This window comes from Ochlerotatus camptorhynchus, unplaced genomic scaffold (genome assembly GCF_037179485.1).
Source record: "Ochlerotatus camptorhynchus isolate MF236.1 unplaced genomic scaffold, CSIRO-AGI_Acam_v1.1 ptg000024l, whole genome shotgun sequence".
NCBI lineage: Eukaryota > Metazoa > Arthropoda > Insecta > Diptera > Culicidae > Ochlerotatus > Ochlerotatus camptorhynchus.
Genome location: NW_027040516.1, coordinates 2,945,859 through 2,963,838, shown reverse-complemented (window position 1 = coordinate 2,963,838; position 17,980 = coordinate 2,945,859). Strand labels below are relative to the sequence as shown.

At 38.1% G+C, this 17,980-nt stretch overlaps 1 protein-coding gene across 1 annotated transcript in view; it reads left to right on the top strand.

Annotated features, from left to right (window-relative positions):
• The first annotated feature begins 2,512 nt into the window (after nucleotides 1-2,512).
• Nucleotides 2,513-17,980, top strand: part of bdl (borderless) — a 29,559-nt gene continuing 14,091 nt past the window's right edge. Inside the window, exon 1 of the mRNA XM_065229282.1 lies at nucleotides 2,513-3,473. Coding sequence (XP_065085354.1) covers nucleotides 3,255-3,473 — 219 coding nt within the window. The 5' untranslated portion in view covers nucleotides 2,513-3,254. The remainder of the gene's footprint in view (nucleotides 3,474-17,980) is intronic.

Here is a 17,980-nt window from a genome sequence, read left to right as displayed (position 1 = left end):
TGCTTACAATATCTGGCTTTGTCATCTAGACCGGATATCAATGCAGCAGTTAATATTTTAAGTAAATTTCAATCACGTGCAACAGATATTCATTGGAGCGGATTGAAGCGCATTTTGAGATACCTTAAAGGAACCATGGACACAAAGATTGTTTATAAAAAAAACATCTAGAAGGACCAATAGTGCAAGGATATGCAGATGCTGATTATGGAAATGACATAGAAGATAGGAAATCGATTTCTGGATATGTTTTCCAGGTATTTGGCAACATGGTTTCGTGGGCAACGAAACGTCAACCTACTGTGAGCCTTTCATCAACTGAAGCAGAATTAGTTGCTTTATGTACTGCAACTAAGGAAGGAATGTGGCTATCCAACTTGTTGACAGAATTGGAAGTTGATAACTTACCAATTGTCATATATGAAGACAACATCCCATGCATCAACTTTTCAAAGGAACCCCGAGAACACCAGCGGATGAAGCACATAGACATTAAGTTTGTTTTTATCAGGGATATTATTAAAAGAGGACATTTAAAGATAATTTACAAACCAAGCAATGATCAACCAGCAGATGCATTGACAAAGCCATTGTCAAAAATACAACATAAACACAACAAATTCACGAAACTGATCCTAGAGCTCTGCGGTTTTTTTTTAATACATTAGGAACTGCGATATAAAAAAAATTGGGGCCGTGACATAAACATGTCCCTGGACGGCCATGAGACCGTCCTCTGGAAGATCCGGAACATCCGTAAAAGTGGACAATCCATGAAACTGATCCTAGAGCTCCGCGTTTTTTTTAACATTAGGATCTGTGATGATATAAGCAATTTGGGGTTGTGACATAAACATGAACCTGGATGTCTATGTGACCGTCCTCCGGAAGATCCAGAACATCCGTAAAAGTGGTCAATCCATGAAACTGATCCTAGAGCTCCGCAGTTTTTGAAAAACACTAAGAACTGAGATGATATAATTAATTTGGGATCGTGACATAAACATGGACCTTGATGGCCATGAGACCGTCCTCAGAAAGATCTGAAACATCCGTGAAAGTGGAAAATTCACGAAACTGATCTTAGAGCTCCGTGGTTTTTTTGAAAACGTTAGGAACTGTGATATTAGAATGAATTTGGGATCGTGACATAAACATGAACCCAGATGGCCATCGGACCGTCCTTCGGAAGATCCGAAAAATCCGTAAAAGTGGTCAATGTATGGAACTGATCCTAGCGCTCCACGGTTTTTTCGAAAACACTTGGAACTGTCATATATAAATTAATTAGCAATCGTGACATAAACATGTACCGTTCCGTTGTCTCCAGGATCCATATGTAGGAACTATGACTGTTTTTTTGGCAAATTGTGAACATGTGTGCCCATTAATCTAAATTACAGATCTTGCGCCACTTGCAAAACCCTACAAACCCACTTTTCAAAAAAAAAAAGAAAAAAAATGTGACAACTCTTTTCGCTTTTAAAAAAGTAGATGACTCTATTTTCAATATTTTTGCAATCAAAATCATCTACAAATCCTAGGAATTCTAAAGATACCACAATTTTTGAAATTCATTAAGAAATGGCTAAGTTATGACATTGCAAACTTGCCGTTACACGTTTTTCGGAGGCTTCGTAGTCGGCGTAAACACGGCGTAACACTGTATTCGGAGTGTTAAGACAAATGTTATAGATACACAAAACAGGAAATACACTGAAAATTAAATTTCACATCATCTTCTCATTTTTATGACCGTATACTTTACTGACAGGAATTACCTTTCACCCTGTAAACTTTCATCTCGCAATCTATCGTATAAAAATTACCACTTTAGTCTGTTATTTGAAATTTAGCATCTTCAACTATGTAAATTGTGAAAAAAAAAATGCGAAGGTGTTCGACAGAAAAAGAAAGCTAGCAGTCTCTTCGTCGCATCGATTTTATCGATTGATGCTGATATTGTGTCACCCTGACCCTCATTTCGTTGAGAACTTATCTTACTTCTCTTTTCTGAATGCAGACTTGAACATTTTTATCGGATTGTAGAATATGTACTAAGTAGGGTCAGATCGCACCATAGGTGGAGAAATCCTGGTTTTTCATTGAACAAAATTTAAATAATATTATTATTTTATATTCAAAGAATGTGTTAAAGATTAGCAGCAGCTAAACCAGATGGGCAAAATGTTGGTGTCTTTATTTTAATGATATCATGGAATGCTCATAAAAGTGCCACACATAATCATATATTTGTTCGGACCGTCACCTTATTGCTGAACCCAATAATTAAAATTATAAGATCCGCTGAGCTCTACCACCGACTCATATTCAAACTATCATCATCATCATCATCATCATCATCGCCATCCAAATATCTTGTCGCGTAGTCTTCACTTTGCTCGATTCGCTACACCAGCAGACCGCGCGGTGTGTCAGTCTGCCGGTGCTGCCTCAGCTCGTTCTTTAGTAGTAGTGATTACCAGTTAGTAGTTAACTGGCAGTTCAGCTCGGCAGCATCTCGCAGCAGCTGACCCGTGGCTACAGTGAGTGGATTACTGGCAGTAGTTGATCAGCCGCGGCACTTGAAGCATCCAAACGAATTTGGATCGAGCGAACACGCCGCGTAGGAAGAGGATCATTCAAGACTTGAAGTTATCACTTTCTCAAAAAAAGATTCAACGATCGAGAATCTTACTCGGTGTTGCAGATCGCTGACATATGCTGGACATATGTTTGGTAGTTCTGATCGATGATCTCGGGGCAGTGCTGCTGAGTGCGGAATTTATTGCGTAGTTTAGTTGAATGGTGTCAGTTCGGGTGATGATGTTTGCAATATGTGTTTCCTCTGAGGAAATGGTCAACATCTACGCGATTTGCATAATGTTCTTCAAGCGCTAGTGAACGAGTACAATACAATTTAGTGTGAAGTCAAACAGACAGTGAATAAAACTACGAAAATAAATCGACCTGAACTGCGTTCGGTGAACGGAAGGGCCAACGGTGGCAGAATAAAATGTTAGCTAATTACTCAATTTGAATAATTTCCCACCGTGGCAGACAAACTCGCTCAGAGTGCCGTGCAACAGGTTGTTCGTGAAAGCAAGCTTAATCCGATCAGTGTTCAAAGTTTGGCTCACCGAGAATGCGCCATTAAATTGTAATTTATCACCAGACGACAGTGTGTTCAAAGTGAAACTAGTTTCATGATTGTTCAATTAGTTTCCTGCTGTTAAGTACCAATAGTCTCTACGATGGAACGACTCAACCAAGTGCTGACGAATCTACGAAGGATTGCCCTGCCAACGGTAGCAATTCTCATCGCTCTAGGTGCTCCGCAAAGTTTCGCATACCTAGAGGACCGGCCACCAGTCTATTTGGAGGCGAAAGTTGGTGCCTACGTTATTTTAAACTGCCCAGTGGATTTCCCCAAAAATGACCCCATCCCGTACGTGCTCCACTGGAACAAGGATGTAAGTTTTTAGCTGTATCGAAAGTGTAATAGATTTTCCTAGTCCGAAAGCTTGACTGACAGGCTGTCAAGTGCGCCTATAGTCGTCGCATCAACGGCCAAGCTAATTCGCTTGAAAACATAAACATATCGAATGACGCTGCTGGTGGGACATCCACTCTGTATACCGCTGATGGACTGACAACATCCCCACCCCCATCGATTTCTGTATCTCGCATCCTTCCCTGGCTTCGAACCTCTATAATGCAGTTAGTGCAGCTGGGATCATGTGTTGCATAAGCGAGCGCTAGTTGTGGTGTACCTAGAGCGTGGTTGATCGATGTGTGCATAGGATAGTTGAGCGTGTAAAGTGATGTACCGTAGCGCTCTAATAACCCCGGGATAGGGCAGCCTGGTAGAGTTTAAGGTCAAATCTATTACGGGATTTACGCGTGATATTGTTTTATCCGCAGTGTCCTCCTATGACATGTGTGCAGCCGTTCGCTAGCGCGGTGCATTATAATAGCGGGCAGCCGGCAGTGGTGGCTTGTTGGGAAACGAACGAGTGCATCTTCTGGAAGATGAGCCGGGATGTTTTTTACTGTTTTTATTTTTGTGTTGATTGAGGTGGTATTGGAATCAGGAATGGGGTCTTCTCTTTTAATTTGAACTTCATATTTCTTCTTCTCTTATGAGGCTTATGTCGTGGGGTTGGATGCATTTTAGCGTAAGGAGCCGAAGTCGGAGTCAAAGAAAAATTACGGACTCCAACTGTTATGATAACAAATAATTTAAAATTAGAACTCAATTGAGTGCAAAATTTTAGGCTCATTACCGATTCGATTGAATTTTAATGCATATCATGAAAACTAACATGAATCGTCTATACTGATGATTTTGATCTAATAAATCTGTTCATACTACAGATTTGAACAAATGCTTTCAAAATTCTTTTTTTTTTCTTTGATTTCAAGTTTTACGTTGACATGAAAACATTTCCAGGCTAAACAGAAAAAAAATAACCAATTTTTGACTCGATCTACTCCGATTTACATCAAAGTTTCCATAATTAATATTATGGGCTAAAATTTAAACATTTATTTTTTAAATGGCGTCTTTAACGTTTTTCAGTGAATGGTAGTTCGAAAACGTTACTTCAGACCGCAATGACGACAAAGTTGTAGAACGAAAAAACGTAGAACTTTTGTCAGCTTACACATGTCCAAGGTTTTAATATTTCAAAAGTTTGCATTTCACTTGAGTGTTTTTTTTAAATAAAATTTCAAATATTGACCAAGGAAGAGAATTTAAGTTTTAAATTACTCTTAATTTAAGTTCAATTCCGAAATCCAGCTGTTTTATTTAGAGGATGCACTATTCATATGCTACAGAACATATTATTTGATGCAATTTTGCTGGAGACACTATTTTTATTTTTTTAACTATTTATTTGTTCCAAATTAAAAATAAATTACATTCCATTTTAACCTTGGTGCTGCAGCTACTACAGTAACTTACCAGTCTTAACTGTTATGATATATATCTAAGTGTTTTTTACATTGTTCCTGTCTTGGAAATTCAGTATTTTAAACTGGTTTTCTAAACCTGCATGTCAGTATTACAATTGACATCTTAAAACTGAAAACTAAGACTAAATCTTATCTAAATATAAAGGGAATTAATCGTTGCAGTTGAGGATTGCAACGATTTCTGCCTGAAATTATTAATTATTTTGTTGGACATTTGTTCTAAAGTCTCAACATTCGACTGTAGGTCTGTACCAGGGAGTCAACATTAAAATAATCTTCAGAACTTTGTTCTGAATCCTTTGAAGTGCTTTTTTCCTGGTAGTGCAACAACTAGACCATATTCGTCAGGCAAAGTTGGGATTTCCTGTTTATAAGAGGATACAAACATTTTATATATTTGTTACATTTGGCTTGAATGATCTTTAAAAGTTAAATTTTGGTCAAGTACTAATCCAAAATATTTCACTTTGTTTGACCAGGAAACTGGAATCCCCTTCATAGTGACTATGTGACTACTACTAGGTTTCAAAAAGTAAGCTCTGTGGAAATATTATAAGTTGAGTTTTGGAAACGGTAGGAGAAATCTTCCATTTTTGTAAACAAGAAGAGAAAATATCTAAACTGTTCTGCAGTCTGCTGCAAATAACACGAAGACTTCTTCCTTTAGCGGAAATGCATGTGTCATCTGCGAAGAAAGATTTGTGGCAACCCTGAGGCAAATTAGGGAGGTCCAAAGTGAAAATGTTATACAATATAGGCCCAAGAATGCTACCCTGAGGAACTCCGGCTCAAACAGGTAGTCGGTCAGGTTTGGAATTTTGATAATTTACCTCCAGAGTTCTGTCAGTTAAATAATTTTGAACTAATTTCATAATATAGAGTGGAAAATTAAACTTTTTTAATTTAGCTATCAAACCTTCATGCCACACACTATCGAATGCTTTTTCTTCTCTAGAAGAGCAAGTCTAGTTGAGCTGCCTTCAGATTTGTTTGAACGAATTAAATTGGTAGCTCTTAAGAGTTGATGAGTAGTTGAATGCCCATGGCAAAATCCAAACTACTCATCTGCAAAAATCGAGTTCGTATTGATGTGAAGCATCATTCTATTCAATTTTATTTTTCAAATGTGTACTTTTTGAAGAAAGCAAACCTATTGTACGGTAGCAAAAAACTTCAGTTGGAGTTTTATCCAACCTCAAAATTGAAACAAATTTTGCCTTTTTCCATTTATCAGGAAAGTATGCCAAATGGAAACATCTGTTAAATAATTTGACGAAGAAAGACAAGGTACTCTCTGAGAGTTTTTTGATGAGGATATAGAAAATTCCATCATCACCTGAAGCTTTCATATTATGAAACTTTTTAGTTAAAGACCTTACTTCGTCCAAATCAGTCCCCCAGGAATCATCAAAAATATTTCCCCGTCAGAAAATATTCAGATAATCCCGACCAATCTGATTCTCAATAGGACTAGTAAGACCCAAACTGAAATTATGGGAACTCTCGAATTGCTTAGCAAGTTTTTGAGCTTTTTCCGAATTTGTGATCAAAATTTTACCACCTTCTTTAAGCGCTGGAATTGGCTTTTGAGGTTTTTTTTTCTCAAAATTATTGTGAGCGTCGAAATGGGTTTGGAGCTCGGGTCTAATTTCAAAACATTATTTTCAAAATTTGTGTTCCTCAGGGCAAAGAATCGCTTTTTAATTGTTTTTGCAAATCCCGCCAGATAACTTTCATGGCAGGATTGCTTGTTCTTTGATATTGCCTCCTACGGACATTTTTTTGACAGTTCAAGAGCTAAAGATCATCGTCTATTACAATTGTATCGAATTTAACCTCGCATTTTGGTAATGAGGCAGCTCTTGCTTCAACTTAAGAACTATTCAGAGATTCAAGAGCATAATTAACATCGTCTTTGGTTTGCAAGGGAATGTTTTGATCAAAGCTATATTCCATTAATGTTCGATATTGCTCCCAATCAGCTCTATGGTAATTTAAAGTAGAGCTGTTGGGATTACAAACTATTTCTTGGGATATTTCAAAAGTTGCTGAAAGGTGATCAGAACCGAAATCAGCATGAGTAACCAATTAGTTACAAAGTCGACATGAATCAGTTAATACCAAATCAATAGTTGAGGGATTTCTTGCTGAAGAAAAACATGTTAGGCTGTTTGGATATTGAATAGTGTAACGACCTACAGAACAATCATCAAACAGAATATTACCATTGGAGTTGCTTTGAGCATTATTCCATGAGCGGTGTTTTGCATTAAAATCACCAATAATGAAGAAGTTAGATCTATGACGGATAAGTTTCTGAAGGTCACCCTTGAGAAAATTCTTTTGCTGGCCTACGCATTGGAATGGCAAATAGGCAGCTATAAACGTAAGTTCATTTCATTTTCATTTTATGATGTACAAGGGGGTCAGGGGCCATGTCACCGATGTGAATATTCACACCATCCATAATACACCAGGAAAGGGGAGAGGAGTGGGCAACACAGCATCTTTACCCATGGGGGTTAAAAAAGTTCTGCGAGGTATACTTATGGTAAACCAGCTGCTCAGGGATTGTAGAAAGGAAAGGGTTGGGTAGGTTTTGTGTGAAAAGCGCATAAGTTATTATCGTATCGTTGAAAAATGGCCTCGTTTGGTTTGCGCTCTCGTCACAGAGCGCATCGATTACATCACACCGTCAATGAAAAAGAAATTACAAGAGATTGAAAGAGATTATTAGTAAGTTTTAAACTGTGATTTACCTATTAGAAATACATTTGTAAAATTGTCTCCGTGTACTGAACAACCATCCCTCTCGCCCTCCCGCCGCCTAAACGCCTGAAGGAGTGTGACGTCAAACTCCGTCATCCATTCAATCAGCCGGAGAACGAAAGAGCGTGCAATGAGCGTCAGCGACCATAATAAAGGGTGGGGGAGCACCATACATGAACGATACCACAAATCGTGCCACCGTACCACATATTGTTGGGATGATAACCCGAATAGGTTGTTAGGCACTCCTTATGGTTATCGTTTATGCGGGTGTTTCAAAGCAATTTACATCTAATCAACCCTCTGTGCGGCCCAACCCGTGCAATGTATTTAATGTTGAGAGCCTTGTGTGCCTTATCATGAGTGGTCACGGATCTGGCAATCTTCACATGACTATGCTTCCCGGTGACGACGACTACGATCTAGCCGGTTTACAATAGGTTTTATACAAGAGTACTAGAATAGATCGGAGTATACTTACAGTTTTCGACGTTCCCATGTACTCCTTGTTTACCTTCAATACTACTTCCTTCTCTTGTTGTATTGTGTTTCTGGATAATGGATCCTCGCTCCGGAATGTCTTCAAAACTGGGGGATTTAAATCGCTCCTCGTGCACAACCCTTCCAGATGACCGAAAGAGCGCTCAGTCCGATTGGTCTCACCCGATATTCTTGAAATATTTGACATTTTGAATAAAACATTGCCATTTCGAGACTTCGTGTTGTTAGTTTTCTTGAAGGTCTTGTGCTTAATGCTTGATTTGTCTTTCGCTTCGTATTTCTAAGAATTGACTCTATAAATAGATAAAAAAAAAAACAAAAACAAAAACAATGCTTCCCGCCCATAAGCTGTAGACCGAGTGCAGAATCTTTGTGATGATACTTTCCAAACGTGCATATCCATAGAAATAAATCCAATTAAATAAAGGATTGATTTCTACTGCGACTAAATTCAGCATTCCTACTAAAATATCAAACGCTGTGCTTAATCATTTATTATTAGTACGGAGCAATAAACAATGTACGATGATGATTAATCTGTTAATATGCTTTTATAAGCGGGTTCAAATGCACTTTTGGTAAGCATCAACACTGATCTGGCAACACTAGTGTGCATCTTTCCAATGTGGTAAAGATCCAGATCAGCCCTGGGACCTGGTAGCCTAATTAAACTACCTCAAGGTTTTGCCAAAGCCCAGGGAAAATAGGCAGCTATAAACGTAAGTTGTCCAAATTTTGTGTCAACAAAAACTCCCAAAGTTTCAAAAACTTTGGTTTTTAACGAAGAAAGAATTTGATGTTTGATACGTCTGTGAACAATGATGGGAACACCACCATCGGCTCCATCAAGACGATCATTTCGATAAATTAAATAATTTGCGTCCCTTTTACCCTTATAATCAGGTTTAAGGAACGATTTAGTTACAACGGCGATATACGAGCTATCAACTCGCAAAAAGTTAAATAGCTCGTCCTCTTTATCTTTAAGACATCGAGCATTCCATATTTAATGATTTAAAATCCATTACTGAATTTTGAAGTCATGACAATATTGTTCGCAAGTTTAACTCCAGTTTGAATAGCATCAAACATCAATTATTAATTTCTGTAAAAATTCCATTTTAGTAATGCTTCCTAGGCCAAAATTACAAAAATTTCCGTTAAAATTGTGTTGGCTAGAATGTTGATTTCTACCAGGTGCAGTAGCATAGGTAGCTCCATCTACTCGGTGAACATTGTTAGAAGCGAAGGCAATAGGTATAAATGAATTATTTGAAGCAGGGGTGATGTTTGTACATACGGGTACGAATGTAGAATTTGTTCCTCACTGAGAAATTTGTACCAGTCGCTTAGAACGAGACTTTAGGATCACTTTGTGAGTCTTTTTTTTTCCTCTGTTTGGGACCTAAAACTACTGCGACCAGTAAATTGATCTATTGTAGTATATCCCGTGTCCTTAGTTTAGTGCATGTCGTATTACTCCATCACTATTGAGAAATGATGAAGTATTCGATTTTTTTTACAGTTGCCACTCTTGCCTTTATCGCAAGGATCCTACTCTAATTGATAGGTCCCGCTATTTATACCCTTCGGAGTGTTGAAACACCCTCCAAAGGCGCGCCCCTTTGTCAGTCAAAATTTGATTCCTTAGCAACAAAATGAAGGTATGACACCGATAATGACCATGCATCAGAACCCTAGTCTTAACCACTTCAAACTAGGGAACAACAAATAGAAGATTAGGAATCACATAGATGAAGACAACTAACTCATTTTTTTCCTTGTCTCAAGATCATCCTCGGTAGACAAAGCCGAGTCTTGTCACTATCAACAAAAAGTAACAAGGATTAAGATGTGTCCCTTGGATTACTGAAAAATCCTGTTCCCCTAGTTTGAAGTAGTCAGGACTAGGAATCGATGGTAGATCTTACATCCCGTAACGTACCACGTAACGTATTTCCTGCAGTCTTTCTGAAGTGTTCCACTTAATCGGACATGGAGCATAAGACTAGATTTTTCTGGAGTGAACTAAATAAAAAAATATTGGAAATCCCGCTGCGCTAATAGCCAGGACGGGAGTTCATTTTCATTTTTAATACTTGGACAGACTCAACACAAAGTAGTTTAGTCAATACATCTTTGATCTGATCTAGGGATTCAGCACTGGGCAGACCTTTCAAGTCAATCTTGAACAGACGACTTTGGTGCCATAAGTAAAAAAAAAATGTGTGTTGCTTCTTAGTAAGGTACTTGAGAAGACGTTTGAATCCGTCCAAGGTTTCAGCCAATACACGGCATTCACCCAGACAACTAATTTGAAGTGAAAACTTAAATTGAACGAATTTGAAAAGTTCCTTGCGAACAGCATGGAAATCGAAAGTGGGGGAATCTTTCCTCTTTGTATTAAGTCCGAAATGTTTTATGGAATTTTACCTGGATGATGGATCTTTCTCATCATCAGTAAGCATATCAAATTAAAATTGAATTTCATCAGAAGAGGGATCAAAAGCTCTTTTTTACGCTTAAGCACCATGCCGGTAGAACGAAGTTTATCCAAATCTACTTTCAAGCAGTGCTATAAGAATGTGAAGGATCGAAGAGGAATTTTCCAAGTCCATGGCCATGCAGTATTACCTCGGGCTGGGTTTTTATTAAAGAGATTTTTAGCCTTAGGCTAGTTCATCTCTAACCTCGGGCTGGGTCAAAACAAGGATCGAAGAGGAATAAGAATCGAGGAAGGTAGAAAATTTGCAGGTAATATTTAGCACTTAAAAGTGCTGCTTAAATTTGTTGCAGCCTTAGGTAGCAGTAACACTTGTTTCAGCAAAAAGCAAATAGAGTTCAATGCGGGCTTATTTTCGATTGAACTACTAAATTTTGTTTTAACCACCAACAAAACATATTTTGGCCCACCTTTTATACTTCAAGCCGCTTGTGGAAACGTATTTTGAACGAAGTTTTGAAAACATATTTTGGACCAACTTGTTTAATATAGTGAATCTTTGAATATTGCCTGTGATTGACTCTGCTCAGGGTGGAGTATATAAATGGTGACAATATGTTTTCTCTAGATAATTACGAACATATTTTTGCCATGCCTTCGATCACTATTTGGGTCCTACCTAAGCTCAGTTGGTAAAGGCGCAGCTAAAAAGCAAGACCATCCTGGAAGTGGCTGGGTTCAATTCCCGAAAATTTCTCGACTTCCCTGGGCATAAAGAGTACTTGCCACACAATAATACAAATTATATATGCAAAATTGGTACAGGCATCGAAAGCTCTTAAATAATAACTGCGGAAGTGCATCTAGACCACTAAGTTGAGAGCCCGCAATAAGCTAATATGCGAAAAAGAAGATGCAGATCACAATTTTCAAACATTATATCGCTTCTTCGGGCTAAGAAATGGGTTTCAATCGGTATTAACATTCGCAATAATCACATTCGCATGTTCAAAATGTAGAAATTTAAAAATAAAAATCATGAATGTTGGGTTCAATTATCTATTGAATTTGGAACGATTCTGAACATTTCTTGTGGTGGCATCTGAAAGGCTATACTTAAAGAAATATTAATAATAAAACTACAAAAACACGCACGTAAACAACGGTTGTTATTGTATCCGTTGTCACAAACGGTTTGGAAAGCATACAACACTCACAAATGGCTTGCCAAACCATAGTCATTTTAGCGAATTTTTCGGTAAAAATCGACCTTTCCGCGACGTCAACACACGAAGAAGAGTTTTGTAATCAAATTGAACGCACACCGATTTTCCACCCAGCAATTGGTCGTATAACCATAGAGGTAACTCTAAGATTAGAAGGTCCAGAAGAAACGTGCTCAACAACAGCTCTGATACTCTCTTCGGTCCCAAGCTAATCGATGCACCCCTCGAAACATAGGAAAATCCACGAACCCCTCATTTTATCTGTCAAAACTTCATAGCGAATCAAAACAAACATAGTGTAGTACTAGAATTTCAACTAGAATGGGGTACATTAATCGTTTTGCTTGGTACCAATAGGCTAGTCAAGTAGTGAGCCAATTTAAAATCGTTAGTTTCCACCGGTTGGTATTACATCCGAACTCTCGGTTTGCCGGATGTGGCTTGTTTTTCACTCCGTTTTTGCTTCTTCTGCTTCTTACACGGCGAATGAGAACATCCCAAATTTGAGTTTAGTTCACTCATAATTGCCAAAAGTGCAGAAACTCAGCGATGAGTAAAATTTGTCTCATGGTTTCCTGTGGAAAACCTAAAAAATCTGCCGGAAAATGAGGAAATTGACGAAAATTTTATTCAGTATCGGAGTAGTATCAATAAACTGAGTGAATTCAATCTTTACTTTTCTCAAATTCGGGAATTTTTCCCTGGAAAAACCTGGGAAATCATGAGGCAAATTTACTTATCGCTGAGTTCCTGCACTTTTGGCGATTATGAGTGAACTAAACTCAAATTTGGGTTGTTCTCATTCGCCGTGTATGCATCTTCAGACCCATTCTTGCCTTCGTCCGGTAGACGTTACTTTTCGAGAATCCCACTTTTTTAGCCACGTCTCGAACCGAAGCACTTTCCTTGCGAGTGAAAGCTTGCACGATTTTCCGGTCCAGATTTCAGTCAACACGTTTGCGCTTTTCCGGAGAAATGTTTTGCATTGTCACGAAAATGTAAAGAACCGACAATTGCGATATACGAAACTGTTGGTCGAAATGTAAACAATGATTCAGCGTGATAACCAGCTGTTTAAACGTCATCTGAAACAAGCAGGGGTGTTCCAAAGTTGTGTTTAGATATTCTGGGACATCCTGTAGGGTCCCTTGATGTAATACAATCAAGATTTTACTTGATAGGGGAAATGGGTGAAATGTCAGCATAAATGCCCCTAATTGGAACCCATACATAAATTTAGCAATCGAATAAATTTTCAATAGCGTTTAAAAATATCCATTATTACCGTCCCATCATATAGATAAAATTGTTAAATAGCAGATTTTTAGCGATGAGCCCAATATTAGATCCATAGGCCATTATTAAAGCCTAAGGAAATTCTACAAGTCAGCTTAATATGCATGGCGTTATGATTAATTTTACCCTGATGATCAATTGGCCCAATAATAAAGGCCCAAACGCAATGTGGACGGAAGCGGAACGGAAACGGAAAGTTTGACAGTTGTCACAAATGACATCAAGAAGCCTAACCGATGTCGATTTGGTTCTAACTAGTTTTCAATCCGACAAGTAGGCTTACTCAAACTGCTGCCGTTCCGCTTCAATCCGACAAGTAGGCTTACTCAAACCGCTGCCGTTCCGCTTCCGCTGTCATTGCGCTTGGGCCTTAAATATCTTCTTCTTTTCTGTTGAATTAACTTAATAGAAGAAAAAATGAATGGATAGGTTTGCCAAGACTATGGCCCATTTGACTTCTAATAACTATAGAATGTTTAAAAAATTGTAATTGTAAACCTTTAGACGAGTTTCTCAAATCTGATACACTTAAATTTGAAAACCATTAAAATATGTTCCATTTTGGAAAACCATTGACCAGTTCCTAGTTGCCTACACTAGACTAGATAAGTTGGAGTGAAAGTCCCTGGACTTTTAGGACCAATAAAGAAGAATAGTATAAGCCTAAAGGTCGCATCCAGTGAATTTATGGGCACTTTCTCTTAAGCGTAGTATCTGGCAGCCAAACGCTTACCGTTAACCATAGTTCAGACGCCCTAATAGGACGATTTATCACAAATCAACCAAACATAGGTGGGTTATTTGTACCGCACATCTGGCTACGGTACAGTGTACAATCATCTCTGAACCTGATATTATTTAATAAACCCATTTTCAATAAACAGTCTACTCACACATCGCATACTACCGAGCGCACATTCCTCCAACCACCCACGCCAATAGACTCACCATGGCAGGGGCATTGTAACAATAAGAGTTAAACTAATAGGTACGCGAATTTCTCTACCCGATTGCACCGAGAGGAAAAGTGAACCGGGGGTGTAGCAGATGTTTGGTCTCGGGAAGGTACAAAAACCACTACAAAACTATCAAATACGGTAGTAGGTACGTAGGGCAGTATAAACAAGCTGACGCCAAGCCGTACAGCCGCTAAGCATACGCTGAAGCTTTGTTGCTCTGTACCGTAGCAAGGGCATGTGTCACGATGACAGTTTCAATTAATTTCACCTATATTGAGATCGGTTGGGAAAGTGTTATTATTACACCCGCCATTATCGTCATCGTCGTCGTCGTTACGGTGTGTGAAATGTAACCCGGCACTTGGTTTAATTGACATCGTTGGGAAAAAAGTATAGATCATCGCTCGGAGGTGCTGCGCTTCGTCATCAATTAAAGCAATAGGAGATGACGATGCTTTCAGTACCAAATTCATAACTTAAGTACTGTCTGTGTGCAATAACTTCCAATTTCTTCCGCTGATGAATGGGAACTGAATGGCCAATAAATTCATTCTGCTGTTTCCCAGCAAATTGACCTTAATTCGGATTATCGTCGGAGCCGTTCGTTATCCGTTTGGACTGCACATTCTGTTTTCTGTTTTGAGTTAAGCTTTAGGATTACTAAGGCAAAGGAAGCATGACTTCATACTTATTGTTCGAAATTATTATCCTATCTTATTCGTCGCTGTGAATTTAATCGGTAAGAAACTACGTGCAGTGGAAACAAACAAAAATACTTTTTAAATATCCTGTTGAGGGGTATCGTTTTGAGAATGAGAATCATGATTTAGACACATGCCGTGACGTTACAACGTTTTGATTTTTCTCTTTTCAAAATTATTCCTATAACTTGGAAAAATGACAAGAGATCACTAAATATGATTACCGATTTGGAAAGCACGTTAAGTTTCTTATTAGTATTGCTCAAAATAATGATACTTGATCTGTAAAAGTCATTTTTAAAAACAACGCGCCAGAATTTCGGGTTTCAATTGTTCTCGTAAAAAGGATGAAAATTATGCTCTCTTCATGATATTATCCCGAGACCTTCCTCTGTGATTTGATAAGGGATAAAAACTGAATATCTTGCCGCATTAAGCGGTGCCGGTGGTGTAGTGGTAAGCGTGATTGCCTCTCACCCCAAAGGGCCTGGGTTCAATCCAAGTCGGCGCCGCCGGGATTCTCTGAGGCATAACATCTCTGATCACGCCTTGCTTTGGAGGGGAAGTAAAGCCGTTGGTCTCCGGCCTATGAGTTGATGATGGGTCGATAGGTAGGGTTCAGGGCGTCGGAAAAAAGGAAAAAAATCTTGCCGAATAAATTCTGAGCTAGGGTAGAGCACTACTTCGTCGTAATCGCCCATTTCCGTTCTATCGATCAGAAAATATCAATAATATCAATGATTTCACCATGCACAATAATAGGTTTGTTCGGATGCGTTAGTTCATTAGCTACAACATAATTCCTATTAGAGCGCATTGTATGCATATTTACGCTCATTGTTCTCAAAACAAAAGAAGCGCTCCTAGCGAATCCTCTTTTTCTACGTTTATCCGTAGGACAAAGAAAATCGAATGGCGTTTTGATGCGTTACAACGGAAACTCGTAGAACGAATTAAGAATCAAGAAGCAGTATTAGATTTTAAACAATATCTCAACAATTTGTGACTCTTTATCAAATCCAACGGTACGTATGAAAAGGTGTATACATTTAGAAGTCATCTTTGTCAGATATATTCAATTTTTTGTTCAAACCAGTTCATAAAAAAAAAGAGGTAAAGCCCGTGTTGTTAGGGTGGGGCATATTTCAAAATCTTTCGGGGACACGTTGTCTCATGTGGAAAATGATTATTAGGGCCTAATGAACATCATATCCAAAAATGAGCGTTTTTCGTTAAGATTTAGAGGTGGCGCCAGAGGCCTAAGTCCAATATATCGAACGAAGCTGATTTTCGAACAATTTTAGTGCGTCTTTAATTTTGCGTCTTTAATCTGCGTCTTTAACACGTGATTTTGTTATCTTAAAGGACCAAATTTAAGTCCGTTTGGCGATATCTTTAGCCGTTTTCGAGATATACGGCATAGCAGGTTTGGAGTTACGCCCACGAATATGATCTAGCGCAAACAGTATTCTTGGCAGTGCTAGATGCAGTGAGCGTATGAGTACGATACAGAACGAGCAAGAACGCGAGAGTGAGAGAGAGAAGGAGAAAGAAACGCCATGTGTTTATGATTTTACGCTCAAAAACAAAACAAATCTATAAAACAATTTTTCTTTTTTAAGTTCAATTAGTATAAAATACAGAAAACATATTCAGCAAAGCTTCCGATTGACAAAATCTGAATTGCCGGGCCATTCGTTTAGCTCCTGCCATTAAATTCTGTACAGCCACCTCGTCCACTTTGTTCGTCGCAGAACGCCAGTTTATTTTAAACTGTTTCTCGATTCAGGAACAGTTTTTTGGGTCTTCTTCAAGTTCCGCTTGAAGATGGCTAAATAACTTTCGATCGGACCACCCTAATTTCATTAACATAAAAAGATCGGCCAAAAAATATGTAGAAACTTTCCCGAAGAGACTTTACACCTAAAACTGACAGTTTGTCTTCCTAAATACGGTTTTGGGACCATTGTGCACTCCCAGCCAACAATTTTGTTCACATTACTGAATTGTTACTCTGCTCTGTGAATCTTTATTCTGTAAAAATAAATCGTATAAAGTGCATAGAATTCAACTATACGTACAAATCTGGAGGCCATATACGTGCATATGGAAAAAGACTCCTATATTGTATGATTTCATATGATTCAATAGGGTACTTTATACAATTCCATGTATAACTTTATCTTGCATCTAATATGATTTTGTATATGCCAATATCTTATTTAAAATGTTATTTGTACGACTTTCAAATTACATCTCTAAAATTATGGGCAGATCAAAAAACAAAAAGCATGAAAAAATACCTTTTAAATGCCCCTTCAATTTTCTATAGTTTGTGGTACCTGAGGATATTGGTTTGAATATAAATTAGAAATTGAAATATAATTAGTTATCTTTTGAAATGATCAACATATTTAAAGCTTAAAGTCAATATTACCTGCAATTCCTAGTTTCGAACCAAAGATCGTTAGCTCCGTAGTCCTGCTGCGATCCTCGCTGGCATATGAGCACGTATATTCGAAGCAATGAATTTCAAATTATGATGCCTCGCTTGTATACGTGATTAAATCTAATTCGATCTGGTTCTGCATGATATAGGGGAATTTACGTATTCTCGTCAATCTAAGCAGCGTCCGAACTTCTATTAGCGATTTCTCAGCGTCACACACATACATGACAGGTTTGTTTGTTGACATTTATCTGCTGCTTGCTGTTCTACCAATTCCAATCGACAGAATTGATCAAAACGGGTTGAACATGTTTTTACAACGCTCCAAACTTCTCAGGTGAGTGTGACTATTGTCGGCAGTCTCTTTTTCTTCGGCACCCTTTCCATTTGAACTGCGTGTTAACCAGCTGTTCTATTATCGGCAACTCGAAATCAGCCGTATTTTGTAGTGTGTATGTTTAATTTAAAGAAAAATATGGCATAACAGGATTGCACAGTCGTAAAAATGTAATCAGATTGAAGCTGAAAAGGTAAGGAATCGGCTTAATACATTCAGCGAAGAGTTTTGATGGGAAAATACAGTGAAATTAACGTTTCAATTTCGGTTGCCGAAAATAGTCAATTTTTTACCCTATGACTTATTATCTTATATAATT